This window comes from Trichechus manatus, unplaced genomic scaffold (genome assembly GCF_000243295.1).
Source record: "Trichechus manatus latirostris isolate Lorelei unplaced genomic scaffold, TriManLat1.0 scaffold00001, whole genome shotgun sequence".
Lineage (NCBI taxonomy): Eukaryota > Metazoa > Chordata > Mammalia > Sirenia > Trichechidae > Trichechus > Trichechus manatus.
In genome coordinates, this window is record NW_004443937.1 from 31,533,876 (window position 1) to 31,548,253 (window position 14,378).

At 35.7% G+C, this 14,378-nt stretch overlaps 1 protein-coding gene across 1 annotated transcript in view; it reads right to left on the reverse strand.

Annotated features, from left to right (window-relative positions):
* Positions 1–14,378, reverse strand: part of SFMBT1 (Scm like with four mbt domains 1) — a 74,902-nt gene that overhangs the window by 32,071 nt on the left and 28,453 nt on the right. Inside the window, exon 4 of the mRNA XM_004368612.2 lies at positions 3,936–4,176. Coding sequence (XP_004368669.1) covers positions 3,936–4,176 — 241 coding nt within the window. The remainder of the gene's footprint in view (positions 1–3,935; positions 4,177–14,378) is intronic.

A 14,378-nucleotide genomic window follows, 5' to 3' on the forward strand; every position in this document is an offset into this window, starting at 1 on the left:
TTATACTAATACCTTTATATAAAATTTTTAGCCCTCTCTATTTTCAATAAACAATACTGAAATTAGCTATAACATTTTCTTTTTTCTCCTCTCCTTCAGCATCTCATTTTAGATAATATCCTTTTTATTCTCAGTTAACACTTAAAAGGCAATTAGTTAAATTACACCAAAATAAAGCTGCTTTAGAAAAAAGAAAGGCATTAAGTGAGCTTATAAAACTATTCACATCCTCTCCCCGCTGTTGTTCCATATTTTTCATAGTTATACTTTGTCTACATTGTCAGAGCATGTAGTCAATATGCACTATACCAAAACCAGCTGCCACTGAGTCAACTCTGACTCCTGTTAATGACCCCCATGTGTGTCAGAATAGAACTGTGCTACAGAGGGGTTTCAACTGCTGATTTTTTCGAAGTATATTGCCAGGCCTCTCTTAGAGGTGCCTCTGGGTGGACTGAAACCTACACCCTTTCGGTTAGCAGCCGAGCATGTTAACTGTACTACCCAGGGACTCCCGTATATACTCTACTGTCTCCATTATAACCATCATTTAGTCTAAGCTGTACATCTACATATGTATTTACTATTTCACTACCAGTTCTTACGCTGATGTTTCTTCATTCATTTTGGTTTTCTGAAGTTTATTCTCTAGTGGGTTCCTTAGGAAGGGCTCATGAGAACAATATTCCTTGAGTCCTTACGTGTTTATAACAATTTGTATATATGGTCTTTATATCCGAAGTTCAGTTTGGCTAAACAGAAAATCTTTAGTTCATTTTTTCTTTCACTGAATTTCTTAAATGTTACCCCATTGTCTTCTGGCATAAAGCACTGCTGTCAATAAGTCTGATGACAACCGTGTTTTCCTTTCCTTACAAGAAACTGGGTCTTTTTGCCTAAATGACTAAGAGATTACTTTTTGCTTTAAAATTCAACAATTTTATTAGAATATATTGATGTAGTAGTTCTCATTTGATTTTCTCAGGTACACGGTTGGCCTTTTCAATGTGCATTTCAAATCCTCTTTTATTTCAGTAAAGTTTTATCAAAATATAGTACTTATAAGACTTTAGAATTCTTAGGGACTTCTATTTTATAAATGTTAAATAATTTTGCCTATTTATATCATTTTTCTCAAATCATTTTTATCTCTATTTCTTTTTGATTTTAAAAGTTTTTCTCTTTATCTACTATTTCTCTTCAGATATTATCCATGGTGTTGATTCATTCTTTTGCTCATTTTAATTTACCTTTCATTTCTATCTTCTTGAAAATTCCTAGTTCTTGCTTAAGTTTTATCTTTTCTCTTTTCAAATCTTTTCTCCTCCAATCTCATTCTTTAATTTTTCTTTTATTTATGCTTTTTTTTAACTGCTTCTATCATTGTTACTGGAGCCCTGGTGGCATAGTAGTTAAGAGCTCGGCTGCTAACCAAAAGACTGGCAGTTCGAATCCACCAATCGCTCCTTGGAAACCCTATGGGGCAGTTCTACTCTGTCCTATAGGGTCACTATGAGTCCCAATCAACTTGACAGCAACAGGTTTTTTTGGGGTTTATCGTTGTTACCAATTTATTTTAGCTTGTTTTGAAATATTTTTATCTGATACAGTGTTCATCTCTTTTTTGATTGTTTCTCTGGAAGAACATTATCCTCTCCTTTTTCTTTTTATCTTATGATAGCCTGGTATGGGATTCGACTTAAGTCTTTTCTGTTGCTCATGTTTAAATGAGATGAATCTTCCTATACTCTTAGGATGAGATGGTGGGCCAGGCAGCTTTGTTGTTTGTACAGCTCCCACTTATATTGTTTTTCACAAAGTGTTAAAAATATATGTATATGGTCTGTTAGAAGCCCACAGGCACTATAGCATCCTAACACCCAGATCATCATTTCTAAATAGATTCTCCACTAAAAGAAACCAGGACTTCTTGAGAAAATGGCTGATTTCAGGGCTGGGGCAGGTAAAGGCTTCTTGAGCCAGAAAGTAAGAAACTGTTCAAAGAATGAGGACATGTCAAAGGACACAATAGATGGCTTTAAGGGTACCCACTGACCAAATCCAGGACCATCTGAGCATCAAAATAAATAATGATAGTACTGAATAAAGTAAGAATCCATGAAATCCACACTGACAAGACAGACAGACATAAATGAGAAAGGAAAGCTCTTTCTGTACTAGAAAGACAATTAAGAAAGTAGAAGGAATTTAAAAAACACCATTTGTTAACCATTACAGTAACAGTAATAATTATAATTTATAGAAATTATCAACTGATGCTAAAAATACTGGGTGCAAGTTTGAGAAGTAATGGGATGTTTACATAGTCTCAAAAGTATCTTCCCACAAGATACTAATTAATTAAAAAGGGGAAAAGAGTAATTTTACTGTGGAAAAACCTGGCATATACTACCTCAGTTAGGTGATGAAAATTACTATCACCAGTAATAGGACAAATCAGCAGTATGTGCCTCCTGATACCAGGCACTAAAAGGACCCAGCACCACCGCTGTGTTTTTCTACCAAAAGCGCACAACCTGAATCTAAGTAAACATCGTTATTGTTGTCAGTTGCCACCGAGTTGATTCCGACTCATGGCAGCCCCATCTGTGCAGCGTAGAACTGCTCCATAAGATTTTCAAGGCTGTGACCTTTTGGAAGCAGATCGCCAGGCCTTCTTTCAAGGAGCTTCTAGGTGGGTTTGAACCACCAGCCTTTCAGTCGAGTACTTAATCGTTTGTGCCATCCAGAGACTCCTCATGAAAACATTAGACAAATTGCAGGACATGCTACAAAATAACTGGCCTGTACTCTTAAAAAATATCAAGACCAAGAAAGGCAAAGAAAGGTTAAGAAGACTAAAGAGACAGGACAACCAAATGCAATGTGTGATTCTGGACTGGATCATGGATCAGGAAAAGAAATAGGACCTAATATATCTTTCAAAAATATCAAAGTCATGAAAGTCAAAGAGAGTCTGAGGGACTGTTCTAGATTAAACGAAATTTGGACAACTGAATGCAATGCAAGATCCTAGATTTTCCTTTAGTAAAAAATATACTGGGAGAACTGGTTAAAAAAGAATAAAGCTTGAAGATTAAATATCAGTATTATATCAAAGTTAATTTTCCTGATTTTCATATTGTACTATGCTTATGAATGTCCTTGTTTTTAGGAATACATTGAAGTATTTATGAATAAAAGGACACCATGTCTACAACTGACTCTCAAATGGTTTAGAAAAACTGTGTGTGTGTGGAGAAACAGAGAAGGATAATGCACATGTGGTAAAATGTCAGCATTTGGGGAAACAGTCTCTAGGAATTTTCTACACTATTCTTGCAATTTCTGTATACCCGAAATTATGCCAAAATAAGAAGTTAAAAGAAAAACATATAAGGTCTGGTATTTTCTTAAATCTTAAGTCTCTATTCCCCTTTCATCTGACCCTTCTCTTTCTTTTGCCCTTACTGTCTCTGTCCTGCTTAATTTGGATTCTACTCCCAGTAGGCTCCTTCCTAGAAGAGGGCTTCAGCTGGTTCACTCTAAGAGTTCATAGGGCCCAGACTGCTTGGGACTGAGAAGGAGGAGGGCAACGGACATAGAAACAGAACCAACAGCACAGTAATCTGGCCCAGTGTGCTTGAAGACAACCAGCCCTCCAGGTCTCAAATTCAAAGAGCTTCGCCGTCTTACAGGATGACAGGAAACTGACAGTCCCTGGGATAAACCTGAGGCTTTCCAGAGCCCAGAAAACAACTTTAACAAATAGGGAAATGTGTATTTTTTTAACAAAATATTTTCATTCAAAATGTCAACATCTAACAGTTGAATAAACCTATATGCTTGGGAGATGTCCACATCTCAAGACTGGACAGCTAAAATTTTCCTGCAGCAATATCACCATCATGTTTTGATAGGAAGTATTTTCTGACCTTCCGGGGCTTCGAGGGTCTTCTTATTCTGCTCACACCACCCAATGGGGTAGAGGTCTGTCTTCCTGATGTCACACCAGAAGTCTGCTTTCCGGTCCTCCCCATAGCCATCATAGCGGAGGAGGAGCAACTGCTCGCAGGTGGTAATGACAGTGGCAACCCAGTAGGTTTCAGGATCTGCCTTCACAGCCACCTCCAGTTTCATCCCAGGAGCAAATCCATTCTGCAGACGTGTGTCCACCTGAACAGGGAAATGTTATTAACCATCGGACAAGTATCTCACATATATTTCTTTGGTCAAATTCTTTTTTTAAGATGTAACACTTCTAAAGTACTAAATGCAGTAGAATCTTATTAAGGGAAACCTGAGAAATTCCAATTCTAACTCACAGGAGTGATCCAAACAAAACAGAGGAATAGCAATGCTCTGTTCCATCTGGCACTGAAGAAAAGGAATTTTAATAGAACTCAATACTTTCACCAAAGCAGTCTATTACGATCACATAAAATGTTTTCTATAAAGCATACAAATCATTAAATGTTCCCCATTTTAACAGCCTTCAACATGTTAAGAGTGATTTCTAGACCATTCAGAAGAAAATTTATGAAACTGAAAAGGAAAGGGGCAAAAATAAGCTATGATGACAATAAATTAGTGTAATATGTACCATATGTAGGGATCCATACTTCCCAGTTTGCCAAAAGCAGTCTGTGTTTACACCTGTTATCCTTAATAATTAGTAATGCTCCCTTTCTCTCTCAAAAATGTCCCAACTTAGATGATAAATTATATGGTCACAAAGGTATGGGTTCCAATTCTGGAACTACTTTATGTGTATGCTAAAATTAATAAGTAAATACACTGTGGACAATAGGGGCTAGGTTTCTCACTGTAGGAGAAATAAGTTACAAATAAAGAAAAAGACCAGAATGAATCATGTGGTGTTGGCTTGGAATCAGAGGTATTAGAATGAGCTCATGATGACAGATAGATAGACAGACAAGACAGATGGATAGACAGACAGGCAGGCATATACACATAAAGTATGAACATGTATGTGTATGTTAAATATACATATAAAAACCCACTGACATTGAGTTGATTTCGGCTCATAGCGACCCTACAGGACAGAGCAGAACTGCCTCGTAGGGTTTCCAAGGCTATAATCTTTCTCCCGCGGAGTGGCTGGTAGATTTGAACTGCCAACCTTTTGGTTATACATAATACGTATTTCCTAGCTCTATGAATTGAGAGGCCCTAGAAGTAATGAGGAGCCCTGGTGGTACAATGGTTAAGTGCTCGGCTGCTAACTGAAAGGTTAGCAGTTCAAACCCACCAACGATGGGAGAGAAGACCTAGCGATCTGCTCCCATAAATATTACACCCTAGGAAACCCTATGGGGCAGTTCTATTCTGTCATATAGAGTTGCTATGAGTCAAAATCAATTTGATGGCACACAACAAGAAGAAGTAATAAAGGGGTCCCTGGGTGGCGCAAACACTTAAGCACTCAACTACTAGCCAAAAGTTTGGCGCTTCAAACCCACCCAGAGGTAGCTCAGAAGACAGGGCTGGCAATCTGCTTCCGAAAGGTCACAGCCTTGAAAACCCTATGGAGTTCTACTCTACACATGAGGTCGCCATGAGTCAGAAGCAACAAGTAATGATACCTCAGTACCAAAAAACCAAACCCAACCCATTGCCCTTGAGTCAATTCCAACTCACAGTGACCCTACAGGATAGAGTAGAACTGCCCCATAGAGTTCCCAAGATTGTAGTCTTTACAGAAGCAGACTGCCACCTTTCTCCCATGGAGCAGCTGGGAGGTTCAAACTGCCAACCTTTTGGTTAGCAGCCGAGCATTTAGCAAATTTAGTGTCTTGGTTTCTTTTTTTTTTTAATTGTATTTTTTGGTGAAAGTTTATACAGCGTATTAGGTTCCCATTTAACAATTCTTATACATACTGTTCAGTGTCATTGGTTACATTTTTCACAATGTGCCAGCATTCTCATCATTTCCATTCTGGTTGTTCTGCTTCCATTAATCTAGCTTCTCTGTAACCTCCCTCCCCACTTACCTTCTCATTTTTGCTTTATGGTAAATATTGACCTTTTGGTCTCATATAGATGATTATTTAAAGGAGCACAGTACTCATGGGTGGTATTGTTTATTTTATGAGCCAATCTATTACTTGGCTGCAAAGTGACCTCCAGGAGTGGGTTCAGTTCCAAGTTTAAAGTAGTATCTTGGCTTCTAAATACCGTCTTCTTAAAAAAAAAAAAAAGCTCCATAGAGAAATGACAATACAAGACTGGAATATCTTGCGATGCTCAAAAAATGAAATGCTCAAAATATGATAGAGGCGTGTCGAAAGGACACTGGAAACAACATGAAGGATCTCCCAATGGCTGTATCTGTGACAATCTCAGCAATAAAATAATGATAGTAATGGATTATATAACCCATAAAGTTAAATAAATATCCATGAGTCCATACCTGACATACTTCAAAAGTGACAAGGTTATGAAAGACAAAAGAAGGAGGAATTATTACACGCTGGAAGAGACTATGGAGACATGACAATTGGATGCAATGTGGGAATCAATAATTTCCCATTATATGTCATGTGATTTTGCTCCTTTATTCTGCTTACTGTGGTGAATTACATTGGTTGATTTTTAAAGCATCTTGCATTCCTGAATAACCAACTTGTTATAGATATATTATCCTTTTCAAATACAGCTACATTCAGTTTGATATTAGTTTGTATATGGATTGTTTTACTTCTACAGGAGTGTCTGTAATATTCATTTCTCGTAATATTCTTATCAGGTCTTGTTACCATGGTTATGCCGATTTCAAAACAAGTTGGAGGCTATTTCTCTTTTTGCAACCTTTGAAAGAGTTTGTGTAAGACTGGAACTTTTTTTTCTTTAAATATTTGGAAAACTTTACTGGTGAAGTCATCCAGGCCTACAGTATTTTCTTTGTAGGAAGCTTGTTAACCATTGATTCAATTTCTTTAATATTTATAAAATTTTTCTGTTTCTTCTGGTATCTATTTTGTTACACTGTTTTTCTAAGAATGTATTCATTTCATCCTAAGTTTCACAGTTAATAGCATAAAATGCAGTATTTTCTTTGTGGGAAGCTTGCTAACTACAGATTCAATTTCTTTAATATTTATAAAATTTTTCTATTTCCTCTAGTATCAATTTTGTTAGTTTTTCTAAGAACGTGTTCAACTAAAATTTCATATTTATTAGCATAAAACTTTCAGAAAATTTTTCATAGAATTCTGTATTTTTTTTAATACATGCAGACTCTAATGATTTGACTTTTTTCATATTGGCTATTTCTGCCTTTTTCTTTCTTTTTTTTGATCAGTGTTGGCACGATATTATCAATTAATTAGTGTTTTCAAAGAATCAACTTCCAGCTTTGTTGTTCCTCTCTATTTTATATTTCATTTATTTCCCATCTTCATAATTTCTTTCTACTTTAATATTAATGTACTTAAAAAAAAACTTCTTAGGATAAATCAGCCAAGGTTCATTGATTTTTCAGCTTCTCTTTTTCTTTTTGTATGTAAGGGTATACAGGTTTCCCATTAATCACAGCTTTAGATGAATATCACAAGTCTGATGTGTAGTATTTGAATTACTAATTCAGTTCAAAATATTTTTAAATGTCCATTGTGAACTTTTCCTTAAACCACAGGTTATTTAAAAGCTATTTCTAAATTTCCAAACAAATGGGGATTTTCTACTTATCTAAACTATATACTTTCAATACTTTAAAATTATCAAGACTTGTCTAATATGGCCCAGCAATTTTTATAAATGTTATATGTACTTAAAAAGAATACAGATTCTGCAGTTGTTGGGTAATACGTTCCATATACATCCAATCAGGTCAAGTTTGTTTATCTTTTTCAAATTCTCTATATTCTTACTCATTTTTTGACTGATTATTCTATCAGCTACTATGGAAAAAGTGTGCTCAGATATTCCACCAAGATGGAATATTTATCTACCTCTCTTTGTAATTCTGTCAATTTTTTGTTTTATATATTTTGAGGCTACGTTATTAGGTGTATACAAATTTACAAATCTTCCTGGTGAATTTAATCTTTTTTTTTTTTTTAAATCATTGTGAAGCTTCTCTGTTTATCTATAGTAGCAGTTGGGAAACGTTTTCTGAATAGGGCCTGATACTAAATAATTGAGGCTATGTGGGCAATTTGGTCTCTGTCGCAATTACTGAACTCTGTTTTCCAGCACAAAAGCAGTCAAACACAATACCTAAATGAATGATTGTGGCTATATCCAAAAACATCTTTATTCACAAAAACAGGCAGTGGGCCAAATCTGGTGACAGGTCATAGTTTGCTAACCTCTATCTATAGTAATATTTTTTGTCCTAAAGTCTACTTTGTTGGTATTATTGCAGCTACATCACCTTTATTTTGGATTGTATTTACAAAATCTATCTTTTCAACCCTGTCTTTCAAAGCTTTAATCTGGTGCCATCGAGTCAATTCCTACTCACAGTGACCCTACAGGACAGAGGAGGAGGACTGCTCCATAGGGTTTCCAAGGCCATAATCTTTACAGAAGCTGACTGCCACATCTTCCTCCCACAGAACGGCTGGTGGGTTCAAACTGACGACCTTTTGGTTAGCAGTCAAGTGCTTAACCACTGTGCCACCAGGGCTCCTTCTTCAAAGTTTTAGTACCTTTTATTTTAGAGGTATTTCTTATAAGCAGCAGATAGTTGGATTTTGTGGTGTATTATATAGTCTGATGATCCTTGCTTTTAAATTGGAGGATTCAGTCCATTTATATTTAATTCAATTAACAGACTATTTTGGGGGTATATCTGCCATTTTATTTTTGCATTCTATTTGTCATAAATGCAATTTTTAATAAACATAAGATTATTCAGGGTTATCTACTTCTTCCTGAGAGAACTTTGGCACTTTGTATCTTTCAAAGAATTTGTCCATTTTATCTAAGTTGTCAAGCTTATGAGCAAAGAGTTGTTTGTAATATACCCTTATTATCCTTTTAATGTCTGTAGAGTCTGTAGTGATGTCCCCTCTTTTTCCCTGATCATTGTATTATTTGTCTCCTCTCTTTTTTTCTTGGTAGTTTGCATAGAGGTTGTCAGTTTATTGATCTTATCAAAAACCAACTTTTCTTTTCACTGATATTCTCTACTGTTTTTCCCTTGTCAATAACAACTGACATTTACTTTTACCTTTTTTTATTCACTTTTTTCTGTTTGACTTGGGTTTAATTTGTTCTTCTTTTTCTAGTTTCTTAATCTGGAAGCTTAAATCATTAATTTGAGACCTTACATATTTTTTAATATAAGCATTTAATGTATTTATTTGCCTCTCAGCACTGCGTTAGCTGCATCCCACAAATTTTGATACTTTGAGTTTTCATTTTCATTCAGTTAAAACTACTTTCTAATTTCCCTTGTGCTTTCTCTTTGACTCATTAAGTGTTGTTTAATTTCAAAATATTTGGGGATTTTCTGGACATGTTTCTATTATTAACTTCTAGTTTGGTTCTAACATAGTCTGATGATTTGCAATGATTTCAATTCTTTTAAATGTTTGAAGGTTTGCTTTATAATCCAGAATGTGGTCTATCTTGTTAAATGTTCCACATGCATTTAAACTTTTTTTTTTTTTTTTGGTATTCTGCTGCTAGGTGTTCTATAAACATCACTTTGATAATGTTGGTTGATAGTGTTATTTAGAACTTCTATATCCTTGTTGATTTTATGCATACTTGTTTTATCTGCTGCTGAGAGAGGACTACTGAAATTTCTAACTATAACTGCAGATGTGTCTAGTTTTCTTTTCAGCTCTATAGTTTTTGCTTTGCGTATTTTGAATCTGTTGTTAGATGCATATACATTTAGGACTGTAATGTCTTCATGATGAACTGATCTTTTTATCATTATATAATGTCTCTCCTTATCCCTGATAACAGTTGTTCTGAAGTCTACTTCTTCTCATAATTTTTTTTGATCAGTGTTTGCACGGCATATCTTTCTCCATCTTCCTACTTTAAACTTACCTATGCGTTTATATTTTAAGTGTGTTTATGTAAACAGCATAGAGTTGGATCTTGTTTTTTTAATCAGATGTGACAGTATCTGTCTTTTAATTGGTGTGCTAAGGCTATTTACACTTATTTATTAATGTGGTTGGATTAAACTCTAAATATTGCTACTGGTTTTCTATTTATACCATCTCCATTTTTTCTTTTTCTGTCTTCTATTATTTAATGAAGAAGCCCTGGTGGTGCAATGGTTAAGTGCTCAGCTGCTAACTGTGGTTCAAACCTACCAGCGGCTCCACGAGAGAAAAGACCTGGCAATCTGCTCCCATAAAGACTTCAGCCTAGCAAACCCTATGGCGCAGTTGTATTTTGTCCTATAGGGTCACAATGTGTCGAAATCGACTCGATGGCACACAACAACATTATTTAATGAATATTTTTTTATTCCATTTTATCTCAACTATTGGCTTATTATTTTTACTTCTATTTTGAAAAATTTTAATGTGGTTCAAGGGTTTAAAATATGCATCTTTAACTAATTGCAGGCTACTTACAAATAACAGTATGCTGCTTCACATGTAGTGTAAAAGCTTTACAACCGTACACTCCCAAATCTTCCCTCCCATCCTTATGCTATTATAGTCATGCATTTTATTTTTGCATACACTATAAGCACACCATACATAGCTAATTTTCCTTCAGTTATCTTTTAAAAATATTAAAAATAAGGGAAAAATGAAATTTATATCTATTTTCATTTACACCATTTCCATCGTTCTCTGTTAAGATCCAAGTTTCTATCTAGTATCAAATTCCTTCTCCCTAACAATTTCCTTTATTACTATTTTTAATGGTAATAATACATATAACAAAACTTTTGCCATTTCAACATTTTTTTAAGTGTACAATTCAGTGACATTATGTTCATTATGTTGGGTAACCATCACCACTATTCATTTACAAATTTTTCCATCACCCTTAACACAAACTCAGCGCCCCCTAAGCATTGACTTCCCCTTACCCCCTCCCTCCGCCCCCGTAACCACTAACGAACTTTGGTCTCTGTACATTTGCCTATTCTAGATATTCCCTATGAGTGGGATCATACTATATTTGTCCTTTAGTGACTGACTTATTTCACTCAGCACAAAGTTTTCAAGGTTCATCCATATTGTAGCATGTACCAGGACTTTATTTCTCTTTATGGTTGGAGTCCTGGTGGCGCAGTGCTTAAGAGCTCAGGCTGCTAACCAAAAGGTTGGCAGTTCGAATCCACCAGCCGCTCCTTGGAAACCCTATGGGGGCAGTTATACTCTGTCCTATACAGTCACTATGAGTTGGAATCAACTCAACGGCAATGGGTTTTGTTTTGTTTTTTATGGTCAAGCAATATTCCATTCCACCAGCTGTCTGTCAGTTCGTTATACTGTGAATGGCCTGTGTGTTACGGTGACAATGGAAGCTGTGTCATCAGTATTTCAAGTACCAGCAGGATCACCCACGGTGGCCAGGCTGCAGGAGATCTTCCAGACTAAGACAGACTAGGAAGAAACGTATGGCAATCTACATGCGAAAATCAGCCAGTGAAAACCTTACGGATCACGGAGTATTGTCTAGGGCTTTGATCTAGTTACTTTGAATACATCATCAGGAGGGAACGATTTGCTGCATAAGGGCATCATGTTTAGCAAAGTGGAGGCCAGCAATCATGAAGATGTAAGGGGATGAGCCAACATTTTGTTCTATTATATATGGGGTCACCATGAGTCAGAGCCGACTCAACTGCAACTACAACAATACTCCATTGAATGTATGTACCACATTTTGTTTATTCATCTGTTGATGGACATTTAGGTTGTTTCCACCTTTTGACTATTAGGAATACTGCTGCAATAAACATCGGTGTACAACTATCTGTCTGCTATCAATTCTTCTGGGTATAGACCTAGAAATGGAATTTCTGGGTCATATGGTAATTCTATGTTTAACTTTTTTAGACATCACCAGTTTTCCACAGCAGCTGTACCATTTATAATCTCACCAGCAGTTAATGAGGATTCCAATGCTTCCACATCCTCACTAAAACCTGTTGTTTTCCTTTTTTTTAATGACAGCCATCTTAGTAGGAGGTGAAGTGATATGTCATTGTGGTTTTGGTTTGCATTTCCCTAATGACTAATGAGGTCCCTAGGTGGTGCTAATGGTTTGCGCTCAACTCCTAACCTAAAGGTCGGCGGGAAGGAGGGTTAAACCCACCGAGTGGTACAGCAGAAGACAGGCTTGGCAATCTGCTTGTTTAATTTCTTTCAGGAATGTGTAACAGTTTTCAGTGTGCAAGTCTTCTGTTCTCTTTGGTTAAATTTATTCCTAGTATTTATTCTTTTAGCTGCTATTGTAAATGGAATTGTTTCTTTAATTTCCTTTTCAGAATGCTCATTGCTGATGTATAGAAATCCAATGGATTTCTGTGTGTTGATCTTATATCCTGCTACTTTGACGAATTCATTTATTAGCTCTAGTAGCTTTCTCGTTGTTGATTTTTGTTCATTCCATATACGTGAATTTCTAATTTTAGATATTTACATCTTCTCTCTTTCTTTGTTATTCTAGCTAAAGCTTTGTCTATTTATTTTTTCAAAGAACCAACTTCTGGTTTCTTTATTCTCTCTATTGTTTTTCTATTCTCTATTTCATTTATGTCTGCTCTGATCTTTGTTATTTCCTTCCTTCTAATAGCTTTGGTTTGCTCTTCTTTTTAGTCCCTCAAGTTGTAAAGTTAGGTTGTTGATTTGAGATCTTTCTTCCTTTTTAATGCAGGTATTTACTGCTATAGATTTTCCTCTAAGCATTGATTTCACTGCATCCTCTAAGTTTTGGTATGTTGTGCTTTTATTTTCATTCAATCCTAAGTATTTACTGATTTCTCTCTTGATTTCTTCCTTGATCCATTGGTTGTTTAATAGTATGCTGTTTAATTTCCACATATTTGTGTATTTTCCAGTTTTCCTTCTGTTATTAATTTCTAGTTTCATTCCATCATGGTCGGAGAAGAAGGTTTGCATGATTTAAATCTTTTTAGATTTATTGAGATTTGCTTTGTAACCTAACATGTGGTCTATCCTGGAGAAAGATTCATGTGCACTGGAGAAGAATGTATATACTGTGCTGTTGTTGGATGGACTATACTACATATGTCCATTAGGTCTAGTTGGTTAAAGGCATTGTTGAAATCTTCTGTTTGTTTACTGATCTACTTTACAGATGTTCTGTCCATTATTGAAAGTGGTATACTAAAGTCTCCATCTATTATTGTAGAACTGTCTATTTACTCCTTCAATTTTGTCAGTGTTTGCGTTATATATTTTGGGGCTCTGATGGTAAGTGCATACATATTTATGATTGTTATACTGTTTTCATGAATTGACTTTTTATCATTATATAATATCCTTCTTTGTCTCTTATAACAAATTTTGACTTATAGTCTATTTTGTTAGATATTAAAGTTACCACCCCAGCTCTCTTTTGGTTAGTATTTGCATGGAGTATTTTTTCCCCATCCTTTCCCTTTCAACATATTTGTGACTCTGAGCCTAAGACACATCTCTTATTGACATCATATACTTGGATGATTTTTTTTTTTAATCCATTCTGCCACTATGACTTTTGACTGGATCGTTTAATCCATTTACATTCACGGTAATTACCAATAAGGATGCATTTGCTTCTGCCATTTTGTATTTGTTTTTTGTGTCTTATACTTTCTTTGCCCTTATTTCTTCCAGTACTGCCAACATTTGTGTTGTTGGTTTTTTTATAGTGGTACATTTTGATCCCCTTCTCCTTTTCTTTTCTGTATATTTTTTCAGATATTTTCTTCATGGTTAACACGAGGATTACATTTAACATCTTACATTTATAATAACCCTTTAAAATTAATACCAATTTAACTTCAGTAACATATACTCTATACTGCTCCTTCTTCTCCCACCCATTTATGTTGTTGTTATGACCTATTACATCTTTATACAACACGTGCCCTCTAACATAATGTCATGGATTGAATTATGTCCCCCCAAAAATGTGTCAGTTTGGCTGGGCCATGATTCCTGGTACTGTGTGGTTTTCCTATGTGTTGTAAATCCTGCCTCTATGATGTTAAAGAGGGAGGAGGGGTGGCAGTTGTGTTAGTAAGGCAGGACTCAATCTACAAGACTGGATTGTGTCCTGAGGCAATCTCTTGAGATATAAAAGACAGAAGTGAGCAGAGAGACAGGGGGACCTCATACCATCAAGAAAGCAGTGCCGGGAGCAGAGCGCGTCCTTTGGACCAGGGTCCCTGCGCAGGGAAGCTCCTAGTCTGG